This window comes from Hyperolius riggenbachi, chromosome 12 (genome assembly GCF_040937935.1).
Source record: "Hyperolius riggenbachi isolate aHypRig1 chromosome 12, aHypRig1.pri, whole genome shotgun sequence".
Taxonomy (NCBI): domain Eukaryota; kingdom Metazoa; phylum Chordata; class Amphibia; order Anura; family Hyperoliidae; genus Hyperolius; species Hyperolius riggenbachi.
In genome coordinates this window covers 30,942,473-30,957,866 of record NC_090657.1, presented here as the reverse complement: position 1 = coordinate 30,957,866, position 15,394 = coordinate 30,942,473, and the positions used below count along the sequence as shown (strand labels likewise).

General features: G+C 46.2%; 1 protein-coding gene across 1 annotated transcript in view; it reads left to right on the top strand.

The window, feature by feature from the left end:
• The window catches only part of LOC137540909 (opioid growth factor receptor-like protein 1), a 161,129-nt gene that overhangs the window by 69,112 nt on the left and 76,623 nt on the right, over nucleotides 1-15,394 (top strand). The window contains exon 4 of the mRNA XM_068262091.1: nucleotides 1,528-1,623. Within this exon, the coding sequence (XP_068118192.1) occupies nucleotides 1,528-1,623 (96 nt within the window). The remainder of the gene's footprint in view (nucleotides 1-1,527; nucleotides 1,624-15,394) is intronic.

Below are 15,394 nucleotides of genomic sequence, written 5' to 3'. Positions count from 1 at the left end.
TTATGGTTTAACGCGAAATTACGCTATGAACGAAACGCAAAATTACGCGTTGAAAATTATGCTTGCGGTATTTTCAATTACGATTTTAATGGCAATTACGCTACCATAATTTCGCATCGTAATAGCAAATTTCGCATGCGTAATTATAGTAACGTGAAATTTCGAGAATTTCGGCTCAACACTACCTGGTGGTGCCTAACCCTAAGACCCCCTGGTGGTGCCTAACCCTAAGACTCCCCTGGTGGGGCCTAACCCTAATACCCTCCAGGTGGTGCCTAACCCTAAAACCACCCAGGTGGTGCCTAACCCTAAGACTTCCCTGGTGGTGCCTAACCCTAAGACCCCCCAGGTGGTGCCTAACCCTAAGACTCCCCAAGTGGTGCCTAACCCTAAGACTCTCCTGGTGGTGCCCAACCCTAAGACCCCCCCACCTGGTGACTAACCCTAAGACACCCCTGGTGGTGCCTAACCCTATGACTCCCCAGGTGGTGCCTAACCCTAAGACCCCCAGGCGGTGCCTAACCCTAAGAGCCCCCAGAATCAAAACCCTTGTAGTCAAAAATCTTGTAGCCGAATAAAAAATATGGGCTACAAAGGGGCGCTCTTTTGTAGCAGAATCAAAAAACTTGTAGCTGAATAAAAAATATGGGCTACAAAGGGGTGTGCTACTGTAGCCGAAAACCTTTTAGCCGAAAAAATATGGGCTACAAAGGAGTGCCCTTCTGTAGCCGAAATCCTTGTAGCTAAAAAAATATGGGCTACAAAGGGGCGCCCGCTTGTAGCCTATATCAAAACTCGGGCGCCCTTTTCTACACCTTTTAGCCCATATTTCCAGAAATAACATTGATGTCTATGGAGGCACCCTTTTCATACAGGCAGCTCAGGCGCCCTTTTCAACTGATCCCGGAAATCTATTTTATCAAATCTATCGATCGATCGATGTGCGATCAGTTTCAATGGATTTGATCTATCTGGGTCGATCTGCTGCTGGCAGCAGATCGATGGCCCTTAGAATTCCATTGGATCTAATGGTGCAATAATGCATTTAGATTGATTTCCAATAGATTTCATTCTGAAATCTATTGGAAATCTGTTTCTAGTGTGTGGCACATATCAGATAGATTCCTGTCAGATTCGACTTGACAGGCATCTGACAGAAATCGATCTAATGGTCGAATCTGCTGCAAATCTATAAGTGTATTGCCACCTTATGTTTTGAGGTCTTTTGTGAACTATTTTTTTTACTAAGACTATCTGCAGATTTTGATCTCTCATTTTTCAAAGACTTTTATCTTGTGTGTACCTTTTAGCATTCAAAATTTGCTGGCCCTCCTACTACATTGGCCAATCATCTTAAAAATTGGATGTGTGTATGGACCTGCTACAAATTCTAGTGTCCAGTAAACTTATATCCTCATCACTATTAAAGGGTCCTAAAATACTAGTATTACTAGCATTTTAGGGCTCTTTACTAGTATTAGTACATGACTACTAGTATAAGTACCACTTATCATGTTTCCATTTTAGTTTAAATATCCTGGAGAATCAGAGACTGGAGCTGCCAAAGACCTTCAGAACTACAGACACAGATATGCACATGACACGAGCTATCAGCAGAATTCGGTAAGTCTGTTATATAATCGTAAAACAATGGATATATTACATTGTGGGGAGCTTAGCCCTTGATCATTAATTCAATTGCCAATTATTCCCCTATAGGGCTGGAACCCACAGGAGCACTTTTGGCAGCGTTTGGGCAGCACTGCGATATGCTAGCAGTTTGCCAAAACGCTGGGCTAATGTTAATGGATGGGGCAACTTCCACAGGAGCGTTTGCGTTTCCCAGAAACGCAAACGCAGGACCTGCAGCATTTTGGGAGCGTTAGCGCTTCAATGTAAAGTATTGAAACGCTAGCAGAAACGCTCAGCAAAACCTAAACTGAGCGGTTTTGCTAGCGTTTTGCGGTTCAGCACACTGTAACAAAATTAAAAATAATTCACAGGACCAATCAGGATAAAAACGCAAAACGCAAAACGCTACGCACCCGCTGGGCAAAAAAATACAATGTTGCAAAGCACGACCAAAAACGCGCATGAATCCGCTTGCAAACCGCTCAGACAAAACGCTAGCGGTTGCGTTTTGCGTTTGCTGATTTCAGTGGGTTCCAGGCCTAAGAAGTGAGGAGACCAAGCAGTTAGATCACACTAAGGGCCCTTTTCCACTAGCAATCGCAATTGCTAAACGCTAGCAATTGCGATTGCACTTTGTCACTAATTCTTTAACGAGATCGTGATTTTGCATTCAAAATGCACTTGCATTGCAAAATTGCGGTAAAAATTGCTCTCAAACGCGATTGTGCTTTTGTAAAAATTGAATCATGGTAGCGGAAAATACCTACCATGATTCCTATGTTAAAGTGACAACCCTAGAGATTCAAAAATCACTAGCGTTTTGCGATTCAGCTTTGCAATCACTGCTAGTAGAAAAGGGCCCAAAGGCTTCTTTTCCACGGACAGTGGATAGGCAGTGAAATGCCTCTCAATGTCTCACAACTGCTTGCTGCTGCCCAGGGGCGGACTGACAACTCATGGGGCCCCTGGGCAATAGGAGATTATGGGGCCCCGTATTTCTGCATGCCACACCTGCTTGAGGTGCCTCAATATGGGTAGCCAGTACAGTTGCCCCCACTATAGGTTAGATAGGTAAGTGGCGCCAGTATAGTTTAGATGGGTAGGTTCCCCAGTATAGGTTAGATAGGTAGGTGCCTCCAGTATAGTTAGATAGGTATGTTCCCCCAGCATAGATTAGATAGGTAGGTGTCCGCAGTATAGGTTAGATAGGTAGGTGCCACCACTGTCACAAGCCCCCTAGTGGCTGGACCGCACAATGCCTTCCAATCGGTTTCAGCACACAGACTATGCAATCTGTGGTCGCAATCGGTGCGCAGGAACCGATTTTGGCAGTAGACCGACTAGAAGGAAGCCTGTGAGTTACGGTAATACAATTCACACACTATTTCAGGGTATAACTGCCACCACCTCTGTTACCATGGGACAGAGGAACCCACTGACTGGCTGACTCTAGACCTGCAAATAGAAAACGGTTAAACACACTCTATTTTATCGAGCTATCCACAATAGTAGCGACTCTTCAGAATCCAGGGTTCAGTTTTGTGTTGCTGAATAATAGGTGTAGCTGAACAAATAAATGACGTTAGCGTCATTTATTAAAAATTCAATATAAATAATATACACAAAAAACCATTAAAATCAACATTTATAGAAACATTAGTAGCCAGTATGAAAATAAAAACGGAGAAAATACTTAAGTTCGTGGAAATATGTCCTTCTGGGAAAAGAAATGCAAAGTCCTTGGTTTCAGAATCATACGCCTTTAGGCATATTTTGTAATCCAAGCAGATGTTACAGTTCCAAGATGGCTGCTGGGTGGTCCTCTGCCCAGCAGCAAGTCTCCTTGTAATCCAGATGATGTTAAAATGGAGGTCTGAAGTCCGCCTGCTGGCAATGTGCTTTTGATGAAGCTGGTTTGGGGGTGTGGCAACGCCTACCCCCTCTGAATTACCCACCAATGACAGCCCACCTCCTCCTAGGAGGATTTTGAGCTTACATTGTAAAACACTGTAACTCATGAACGATACATGTCATATTTAGGTGGATAGCAGATTCATAATTGTTAGAAAATACCGATTAATATGACATCTTGCATGAGAGCGTTAGGCTGTCCTGCCCCCAAGAAGGGTTGTACACCAATACCGGATGGGTTATTGTTATGAATTTTATATCGGCACATTGGGCAGATTTTAACGAATAAGACTATATGAATTTCATAGCTGTGCTCTACATGGTTTTCATTTAACAGACCGAAATCATAAACCACATGTATTTAAATCTGTTCCCCAACGATGCCAAGGTGTCTGAGTTCGTCAGTGGACCCCTGTGGAGCTAGCTTCCTTTGGCTTCCCCTGGATGAAAGCCACCTGTATCGATTTGTGTCAGCAAAGAACAGAATTTTGATTATTAGGTGATCTGCAGTATCACCTATAATGCAGATATATACCTGATTATATGGTGATCTGCAGAATCACCTATAATACTGGTATATAAGTACAGTTGGGCCGAACCTCCGATTTTAGGTTCGCGAACCCTGTTCGCGAACTTCCGCGAAAGGTTCGGTTCGCGAAAAAGTTCGCGAACCGCAATAGACTTCAATGGGGAGGCGAACTTTGAAAGTTTAAAAAAATTCTATCAACTGGAAAAATGATAGAAAACATGTTTCAAAAGCTCTAATACCTGGAGCCACACCTAATTGAGTGAAATACACATCACTGCTGGAGGACCCACCCTCCCTCCTCCAAGCAAGGTCCTTTATACCATTTGCCTGCCTACACTAATTAGTTATGGGACAGCTGCTACACACTCTGCTAGGGAGATTTTAATTGGCCTCCACCCTCCACCCTTCTACCTATTCCCTCCTACTGGAGGGAGGAGGGTCTCTTCTGCCAGGGAATTATACTATTTTAAAACCAGTATACATCATACCATAGCTGGGAATACATACATGAGTATACATCATACCATAGCTGGGGATACATACATGAGTATACATCATACCATAGCTGGGAATCGAACCCAGATCTCACTGTGTGGTGGGCACGTCACCCTAAGCACTGTACCACTACAGAAGTAAGTGAAGCTTGCCTAAAATTTAACATTTATGCTCAATGCAATAGAACCATTAGGTTGCTTAAAGGAGAACTGTAGTGAGAGGTATATGGAGGCTGCCATATTGATTTCCTTTTAAGCTATACCAGTTGCCTGGCAGCCCTGCTGATCTATTTGGCTGCAGTAGTGTGAATCACACCAGAAACAAGCATGCAGCTAATCTTGTCAGATCTTACAAAAATGTCAAACACCAGATCATACCATAGCTGGGAATCGAACCCAGATCTCACTGTGTGGTGGGCACATCACCCTAAGCACTGTACCACTACAGAAGTAAGTGAAGCTAGCCTAAAATTTAACATTTATGCTCAATGCAATAGAACCATTAGGTTGCTTAAAGGAGAACTGTAGTGAGAGGTATATGGAGGCTGCCATATTGATTTCCTTTTAAGCTATACCAGTTGCCTGGCAGCCCTGCTGATCTATTTGGCTGCAGTAATAATAATAATCCAAACATTTGTATAGTGCTTTTCTCCTGTCGGACTCAAAGCGCTCAAGAGCTGCAAGCCACAGGGACGCACTCAAGAGGCCACCCTGCAGTGTTAGGGAGTCTTGCCTTGAACTCCTTACTGAATAGGTACTTGACCTAGCCAGGATTCAAACCCTGGTCTCCCATGTCGAAGACAGAGCCCTTAACCAGTACACTATCCAGCCACTGTAGTGTGAATCACACCAGAAACAAGCATGCAGCTAATCTTGTCAGATCTTACAAAAATGTCAAACACCAGATCTGCTGCATGCTTGTTCAGGGTCTAGGGCTAAAAGTATTGGAGGCAGAGGATCTGCAGGATAGCCAGGTAACTGATATTGCTTAAAAGGAAATCAATATGGTAGCCTCCATATACCTCTCACTACAGTTCTCCTTTAAGCAACCTAATGGTTCTATTGCATTGAGCATAAATGTTAAATTTTAGGCTAGCTTCACTTACTTCTGTAGTGGTACAGTGCTTAGGGTGATGTGCCCACCACACAGTGAGATCTGGGTTCGATTCCCAGCTATGGTATGATCTGGTGTTTGACATTTTTGTAAGATCTGACAAGATTAGCTGCATGCTTGTTTCTGGTGTGATTCACACTACTGCAGCCAAATAGATCAGCAGGGCTGCCAGGCAACTGGTATAGCTTAAAAGGAAATCAATATGGCAGCCTCCATATACCTCTCACTACAGTTCTCCTTTAAGCAACCTAATGGTTCTATTGCATTGAGCATAAATGTTAAATTTTAGGCTAGCTTCACTTACTTCTGTAGTGGTACAGTGCTTAGGGTGACATGCCCACCACACAGTGAGATCTGGGATCGATTCCCAGCTATGGTATGATGTATACTCATGTATGTATCCCCGACCCCAGCTATGGTATGATGTATACTCATGTATGTATTCCCAGCTATGGTATGATGTATACTGGTTTTTAAAATAGTATAATTCCCTGGCAGAAGAGACCCTCCTCCCTCCGGTAGGAGGGAGGAGGTAATAGGTAGGAGGGTGGAGGGAGGCCAATCAAAATCTCCCTAGCAGAGTGTGTAGCAGCTGTCCCATAACTAATTAGTGTAGCCAGACAACTGAGTCAAATGGTATAAAGGACCTACCTTGAAGGGAGGGTGGGCGGGTTCTCTAGCACTGAAAGCAGTGTGTTTGACAATAACATGTCTGCTGACAGTAAAATGGAGGCTAAAAATTTTGCTCAATACAGTATTATGGGGCGAATCGAACTTCCGCAAAAGTTCGCCTTATGCAGGCGAACGCGAACCCCCAAAGTTCGCCTGGAACCGTTCGCCGGCGAACCGTTCGGCCCATCTCTATATATAAGAAGCTGATGTGACAACAATTAGCAATGAGTGATTGGTGCAACAGTAGTACTGATAGCTTTGGCAATACCTCACCAGAGGAGCTGGTGGGTACTAACAGTACAGTGCCCCTCACCAGAGCAAGGGCCCTCTGGTGAGAGTAGAGTGGTCAGACAGATCGGTTCGGCAACAGTAGTACTGATAGCTTTGGCAATACCTCACCAGAGAAGCTGGTGGGTACTAACAGTACAGTGCCCCTCACCAGAGTCAAGGGCCCTCTGGTGAGAGTAGAGTGGTCAGACAGATCGGGTTCGGCAACAGACTGACAGATGCAGTACAAAATCGGGAGGCAGAGACAGAAAGGTATAAGCAAGCAGAGTCGGCAGCAAGATCAGATGGGCAGAGGTACAGAGTCACTGAGCAAAAGAGTAGTCAGAACGAGCCAGAGTCATGCACAAATAATAACACAGTAATGTAAATATTTAAGGCTATCAAACAATTCCTATCTTGTGTGAAATCCCTGGTTTCCTTCCGAATCAAAGCACACTGGAACTATCTAAGGGTCTGAGCGCTATAACCGAGTATTCGCAACAGCAGACAAGTTGCGAGTGATTCAGCTAGGCTTATGAAGCAGAGGAGACCCCTCTGGCACGCCCCCCTCCTATCAACCAATGAGGAGCGGCGAGCGTCTCCTCTGACGTCAGCCGACCGGCCAGTCAGCTGACGCGCCTCCTCCCTGCATAAAGGTCCTGTCTGTGCGCGCCTGCACGCGACAAAGCCGCCCTATGTGCAACTGACAGACCCATCCTCGGCATGCTAGATGCCTGAGGCACGGATACATTGCTAAACAGGGAGCTGGAGGCAGCTGCGGTGGTAGCGCTGTTCACCGCGGCTGCCTCTCCAACGTTTGTTAGAGTACCCCCACCTTGAGGCGTGGACTCCGGACACGTCCTGCATGGCTTCTCAGGATGCAACTCATGAAACTCTTTCCTAAGTTCCTCAACATGCATGTGATGACCCGGCACCCAAGATCTCTCCTCAGGCCCATACCCCTTCCAATGAACAAGGTACTGTACCGAGTTACGCACCCGCTGAGAATCCAAAATCCGCTCAATCTCATACTCAGGTTCCCCATCAATTATCTCAGGGGGGGGGAGGAATCCACATGCACAGCCGGCTTCAATGAAGACACATGGAATGACTTAACACCTCTCATACTGGGTGGTAATGAAATTACATAAGTGACATTATTAATCTTTTTAGACACAGGGTATGGGCCTATAAATCTGAGACCCAATTTTGCTGATGGCTGTTTCAGCGCCAGATGTCGGGTAGAAACCCACACCATGTATCCGGGTACAAAGTCCCACTCTACTGATCGCTCTCTATCAGCCTGCTTCTTCTGGGTCTGGGATGCCTTTTCCAGGTTCCTTTTGACCATGGTCCAAATCTCCTTAAAAGATCCCTGCCACTCTTCCAAAGCAGGGAAAGGAGAAGACACCACTGGCAAGGGAGAGAATTTGGGAGATCTCCTCGTCACCACCTGAAAGGGAGAAAAGCCTGAAGAGGAACTTTTCAGGTTGTTATGAACAAATTCTGCGATTGGCAAGAACTTTGCCCATTCTAACTGCGCGTCAGCCGAATAGCATCTAAGGAACTTCTCTAAAGACTGATTAACCCTCTCAGTTTGCCCATTGGTCTGTGGGTGGTAGCCGGAGGAAAATGACAGGTTCATTCCAAGATGATGACAAAAGGCTTTCCAGAATTTGGACACAAACTGGACTCCCCTATCTGACACCACATTTTCTGGTATACCAGGTAAGCGGAAAATGTGTTGAATGAAGAGATCCGGCAGTTCCTGGGCAGAGGGAAGTCCGTCCAGTGGAATAAAGTGAGCCATTTTGCTGAACCTGTCGACTACCACCCATACGACTGTTTTCACCTCGGACCTGGGGAGTTCGCCCACAAAGTCCATGGACAAATGAGTCCATGGTTCCTCAGGTACTGGCAAAGACTGGAGGGTGCCCACAGGAGCCTGTCTGGATGACTTATTCCTGGCACAAACTGTATAGTTTCTGACAAACTCCCTACAATCTAGGACCAGTGATGGCCACCACACACACCTAGACAGTAAATCCTGCGTTCTGGCCACCCCAGGGTGCCCTGCATTTTCATGTGCATGAAACAATTGTAAAATTTGCAGCCGCAAATTAAGTGGCACAAATAGAACTCCGTCAGGTTTCCCCTCGGGAATATCCTGTTGATAAGGCCCCAAAGTAAGTGACCAATCCTCCCAGGTCTCGGTGGCTACCACGACAACTTGTTTGGGCAGTATGTGTAACGATCGGTGTCAGCACACAGAGAACTCACCAATAATACAGATGCTATACCTGATTATATGGTGATCTGCAGAATCACCAATAATACTAGTATAGCCTGACACGTGACAACCAGTGGAGGATCGTGTTTGGGTGGAACAGTAATACAGATGAGAGGCCTACCTGAGGAGCGGGTGACTCAGCCTGCAGCTGATGCTCACCTAATGGCGGGGTGAGTCAGACAGTACTGCAGGCAAGAGGGCTAAAGTGTATAATACAATACTGCTGGATAACTGATCACCTGTGGAGCCAGTGATTCAGAGTATACTGCAGCCCGGTAGTGATTTGGTGCACAGTATAAGGAGAGAACCACAGTAGTGCTGAACTCAGGCTCCTCTGGAGAACAGATGGAGCTGACTGTTTTGCAGCCTAGGAGTAGTTGATACAATTGGTGCTGTAGGCCCATATAATTCAGGCGTACTGCAACCTAAGCAAGAGTGAGACAGACAGTACTGCAGCCTAGGATACCTGAGGAGCAAGAATCCCAACTACAAGACAGTATCCTACACCTAGGAGATTGGTGCAGGAAACTGATTTCCCTCACTAGTGGCAGGGCCCACCAGTGCGGGTAGAGTGGTCAGACAGGCAGAGTTTGACAACAAGCGGACAGACAAAGTACAGAATCGGAAGACTGATTCAATGTCAGGGCCAGGCAGAGTCGGCAACGTGAATCAGATAGGCTGAGGTACAGAATCGACGAACGGAAGAATAGTCAGAGGAAGCAATAGGTCATAACAAATAAACAATGCACTAGTACTTTAAAGCTATCAACAGAATCTAGCTAAGTGTGAATTCCCAGCTCCGGCTGGTTCTAACACACTATGGGAACTGACTGGGGTCTGAGAGCTAACACAATATAGCATACGCAACAGCAGACACGGAGCTACTGACAGGCCTGCTCTATATACTGTATACCCAGCAAGCTCCATAGCGCCGCCCCAATTCCCCAGCCAATCCGGATGCCAGTTGGAGTCAGCTGACCGCGAGATCAGCTGACCCCCCTCTTAGCTGCATAAAGGTCCTGTCGCTCTGCTCGTGCGCGCGTAGTTCTTAACCTGTGAGCAATGGAAGGACCAGACATAACTTGAGCCTCCAACTGCGTGGCAGAGGCCGCCGGCTGAAACGCGGAGATAGCCGCCATGCCGCTTGTCTCCACGGCGGCATATCCGCTATTCCTTACAGTACCCCCCCTGTGGAGTGGACTCCGGACACTTCCCACCCAGCTTCTCCGGGTGCAATTCATGACATTCTTCCCTAACTCTTTAGCGTGCTTGCGACAACTCGGCACCCAAGTTCTCTCCTCCAGTCCATATCCTTTCCAATGGACCAGGTACTGCACAGAATTCTGCACTAATCGAGAATCCAGAATCTTCTCAATCTCATACTCGGGTTGATCATCAACAATCACAGGGGGGGGGGGGGGAGAGAGGAATCGACGTGCACAGTGGGTTTCAATAGAGACACATGGAATGATCTCACACCTCTCATGCTGGCTGGGAGATCAATTGAATATGTGACGTCATTAATCTTTTTTGTGACAGGATATGGGCCAATAAATCTCGGTCCTAACTTGGGTGACGGTTGTTTCAATGCCAAATGCTGAGTCGAAACCCACACCATATCCCCTGGGGAAAACTTCCACTCGACAGACCATCTCTTGTCTGCCTGTTTTTTCTGGGACTGAAACGCCTTCCCCAAATTCCTCTTAACTGAACCCCAAATCTCCTTTAATGCCCTTTGCCAATCCTCCAGAGCCGGGAAAGGGGAAGATGTCACCGGTAAAGGAGAAAACTTGGGAGATTTTCACGATACCACCTGAAACGGGGAAAACCCCGAAGAGGAACTCCTCAGGTTATTATGTGCAAACTCGGCAAACGGCAGGAACTTTACCCAATCTGATTGTGCATCTGCCATATAACACCTGAGTGTAACGATCGGTGTAACACAGAGAGGATCTGATTACCGGTGATCTGCAGTATCACCGAGAATGCAGATATATACCCGATTGATGATCTGCAGTATCACCAATAATCAGATATATCTCTAACCTCTTGACACCTGAGTACTAAGAGTGTTTGGTGCAACAGTAATACTTTGAGGACAGCACCTGTGGAGCAGGTGCAAGGCAGAAAAGGAGTATAGCACAAACTCAAGTTCCTTCCACAAGCCTGGGAGACTCCCGAGGGAGGGGTCAGGCTGGAAGTAGAAAGGACAGAGTGTGAGTGACACCAAGAAAGGATGTCACTGACAGGTCTGTGAGCTATCTCTCAACTGGGGAGATAGCTCTCGAGGTCGGGCAAGCCAGGTCGGCAACAGACAGACAGATCAGGTACAGAGACAGGAGACAGATGCGGAATCCTAAGACAAGCAGAGTTTGGCAACAGAGTATCAGATATAGCGAAGTACCTAATCAGATATCAGAAGAGTAGTCGGGAAAGCAGAAGGTCATAACAAATAATCAACAATGTCTAGACTTGGGTGTGAGCTCCTAGATCATCAACACCCCGGAACTGGTCTAGATAATATACACAGATGGTAACAGGATTCCTAGACTAAGGTGTGAGCTCCTTGATCATCAACACCTTGGAAACTGGTCTAGATAATAACACAGATAATAACACAGATAATAACTGGATTCCTAGACTAAGGTGTGAGCTCCTTGGTCATCAACACCTTGGAAACTGGTCTAGATAATAACACAGATACCGACAAAAGGTCTGAGTGCTACCACGTAGTGATCGCAACGCCAGACACCAGAGAAATGACCAGCACCCAGTATATATACTCCAGCGCTCTCCAGCACCTCCCCTAAGTGCTGGACCAATCAAAACTGATAGAATAGTCAGCTGACCAGCTTGGTCAGGTGACACCCTTCTGACTGTCATAAAGGCTCTGCCTCTCCGCGCGTGTCCTTCTGAACCTGTGTGGACTATCAGTCCCAGCCACACCAGACATGTGTTGTAATGCTTCTGCTGTGTTGGACGCTGCTGTCTAAGCATGCGGCGGTTTCTCCGCGTTCAGCAGTACTGTCAGAAATAGGTCTAGGCATGCAAACATCCGCGTCTGACGCGGAATCCACCGCCTTGTTCATAAGGCATGCGGTGGTTGCACCGCGCTCCGTCATGCCAGTGGATGCAGACCCACGCGCGCAACCTGCCGCGTTGGACGTGGAATCAGCCGCCTTGCTTTGGGTACCCGCGGCGACTTTTCCGCGTTTTCTCATATTGAGAAATTGTTCTAGGGACTGGTTAACTCTTTTGGTCTGGCCATTGGTCTGTGGGTGGTAGCCTGATGAGAAAGATAGGTCCATACCCAACTGATGACAAAAGGCCCTCCAAAATTTCGACACGAACTGGACTCCCCTATCTGACACCACATTCTCCGGAATGCCATGCAGCCGGAAGATGTGCTGAATGAAGAGATCAGCTAATTCTTGGGCCGAGAGGAGGCCTTTCAGAAGGAAGAAATGAGCCATCTTGCTGAACCTATCTACTACCACCCAAATGACCGTTTTACCCTCAGACCTAGGGAGGTTCCCTATAAAGTCCATAGACACATGAGTCCAAGGCTCATTTGGCACTGGTAGCGGTTGTAACGTGCCAACGGGAGCCTGGCGGGAGGGTTTGTTTCTAGCACAAACTGAACACAAACTCCTTACAATCAGATGCCAGAGAAGGCCACCATACACATCTAGCTAAAAGATCCTGAGTTTGAGCAGCCCCTGGGTGCCCAGCATTCTTATGGGTATGGAATAATTGTAAGAGTTGTAATCGGAAGGGGAGTGGTACAAACATCACCCCGTCAGGTTTCCCTTCTGGGATATCTTGTTGATATGGAGCCAGGGTAGCTGCCCAGTCCTCCCAGGTCTCGGTAGCTGCCAACACTACCCTCTGAGGTAGAATGGACTCAGGAGTTGCGGGCTGGACTGTCTCAGGCTCAAAACACCTAGACAGAGCGTCAGCTTTAACGTTCTTGCTCCCTGGTGTGTAAGTTATAATGAATTTGAACCTTGAAAAGAATAAAGACCAACGAGCCTGTCGAGGGCTAAGCCTCTTGGCCCCTTCGATGTACTCCAGGTTCTTATGATCTGTATAAACCGTAATTGTATGTTCTGCGCCTTCCAGCCAATGGCGCCATTCTACAAAGGCTAATTTGATGGCCAAAAGCTCCCGATTACCAATATCGTAGTTCCTCTCTGCAGGAGAGAACCTACATGAAAAGAAAGCACATGGGTGCAGCTTACCCTGAAGACCAGAACGCTGAGACAGCACAGCCCCAACCCCTATTTCAGATGCATCGACCTCCACAATAAAGGGGAAGGTGACGTCCACATGTCTCAGGATGGGGGCGGAACAAAACAATTTTTTCGAAGTGACAAAGGCTGATTGAGCCTCTTCCGACCAATGACATGGGTCAGCCCCTTTTTTGGTAAGACTAGTGAGGGGTGGCACTACAGAGGAGAAACCCTTGATGAACTTCCTGTAGTAGTTGGCAAAGCCAAGAAATCTCTGGAGTGCCTTCAATCCCACAGGTTGAGGCCACTCCATAACAGCAGAGACTTTCTCGGGATGCATCAAAAGTCCGGAAGTGGAAATGATGTATCCCAAGAATGGCACCTCTGTGACTTCAAAGAGGCATTTTTCCAACTTGGAATAAAGCGAATTGTCTTAATTTTTGAAGAACAAATTTGACATGCTTACGATGTTCTGTCAGGTTAGCTGAGAAAATCAGTATATCATCTAGATATACAAGTACAAATTTTCCCAAGACCTCCCGAAAAACCTCATTAATTAACTCCTGGAAGACGGCAGGGGCATTAGACAGCCCGAAGGGCATAACTAGATATTCGTAATGCCCGTCGGGCATGTTGAACGCCGTCTTCCATTCATCACCATCTCTAATGCGCACAAGGTTGTAGGCCGATCGCAAGTCTAGTTTAGAGAAGATACTGGCATTGGCAACTTGTGTGAACAAATCATCTATCAAAGGTAGCGGGTACCGGTTTTTCAGTGTAATTTTATTTAGACCTCTGTAGTCAATGCAGGGCCTAAGGCCTCCATCCTTCTTCTGTACAAAAAAGAATCCAGCCCCAGCCGGTGACCGGGTCGGACGAATAAAGCCTTTGGCTAAATTCTCTTTAAAGGACCACTACCACGAAACATTACATTTTCAAACATCCCCACAGTAGTTACAGCAATCATACAGAATATTCACAGTGTCATTTATTTCAATGTACTGCATGGCCCTTTAAACATCCATATAACACTGTATACTGTATAAGTCACTCCTTGCATTCCCACTGACAGACTTCTGCATCTATAAACCCATCATAGGGGAAGCCTTATCAATAGTTGTAAACAAACAAGTAACTATGGTATAATCCTTCCCGTGCCCCAGCTTTCTAACTGCCATAAACCCTCATGAAAACCCTCGAGCTGACAAGGTCCCCGCAGCCCCCACTCTCTGCCTGAAAAGCATTGTGAAGAGATTTAGCAGCTCTGCATCTGCGCATCATTACAAGCAGCGAGTAGACTGGTCGGGGAGAGCAGCTCCGAGGTATCTTATTACACAGCCATGTCCGAGCTGTAGTGAGAGCTGTCTCACAATGCTTTTCAGGCAGAGAGTGGGGGCTGCAAGGACCTTGTCAGCTCGAGGGTTTTCATGAGGTTTTATGGCAGTTAGAAAGCTGGGGCACGGAAGGATTATACCATAGTTACTTGTTTGTTTACAACTACTGATAAGGCTTCCCCTATGATGGGTTTATAGATGCAGAAGTCTGTCAGTGGGAATGCAAGGAGTGACGTATACAGTATACAGTGTTATATGGATCTTTAAAGGGCCATGCAAACGGACACAGCATGGATGATCTTCGTGTCACTGCCCTGACGGGCGGCCTCAAAACGTCAAATGACCGATTAATAGCAGAAACAAAATTTATAAATTGGTTCAAAGCTGTGGAGAAGGGTTTGAATAAGGACAACAACTTTCTATATTGGTATGAGATTGACGATATATGAACTGTCTCAGCCACTCTAGCTGAACTTGTGAACTAAGAATTTACGATACCTCTGGGTCAATCCTAATACCAGGTCTGTGAGCAATGGAGTAAACAAGGATCCTTATCTTACCCCATTTAGATGGTCTGTTTGTATTAAGGCATCTTAATGACGTATTTATGCTTGAAAAAAATATCTGTTTTCCCTTTTGATGTTGCATGTATATAGCTGTCTGTACCACCAGCTTGCAAACTAACAGGATGTAAACCTGACAAAGGCTGCAAGGCCGAAAGCTTGTTTATTATTATTCATTTGTAGTTAGCCAATAAATGGTATCATCCTGATTTAAAACTTCTTGCTTTTACTGATGGCTAACACGGTACAATACCCTACTGCTACTACATTGAAATAAATGACACTGTGAATATTCTGTATGATTGCTGTAACTACTGTGGGGTAGTGTTGTCCGGATCATGAACGATTAGGATCTT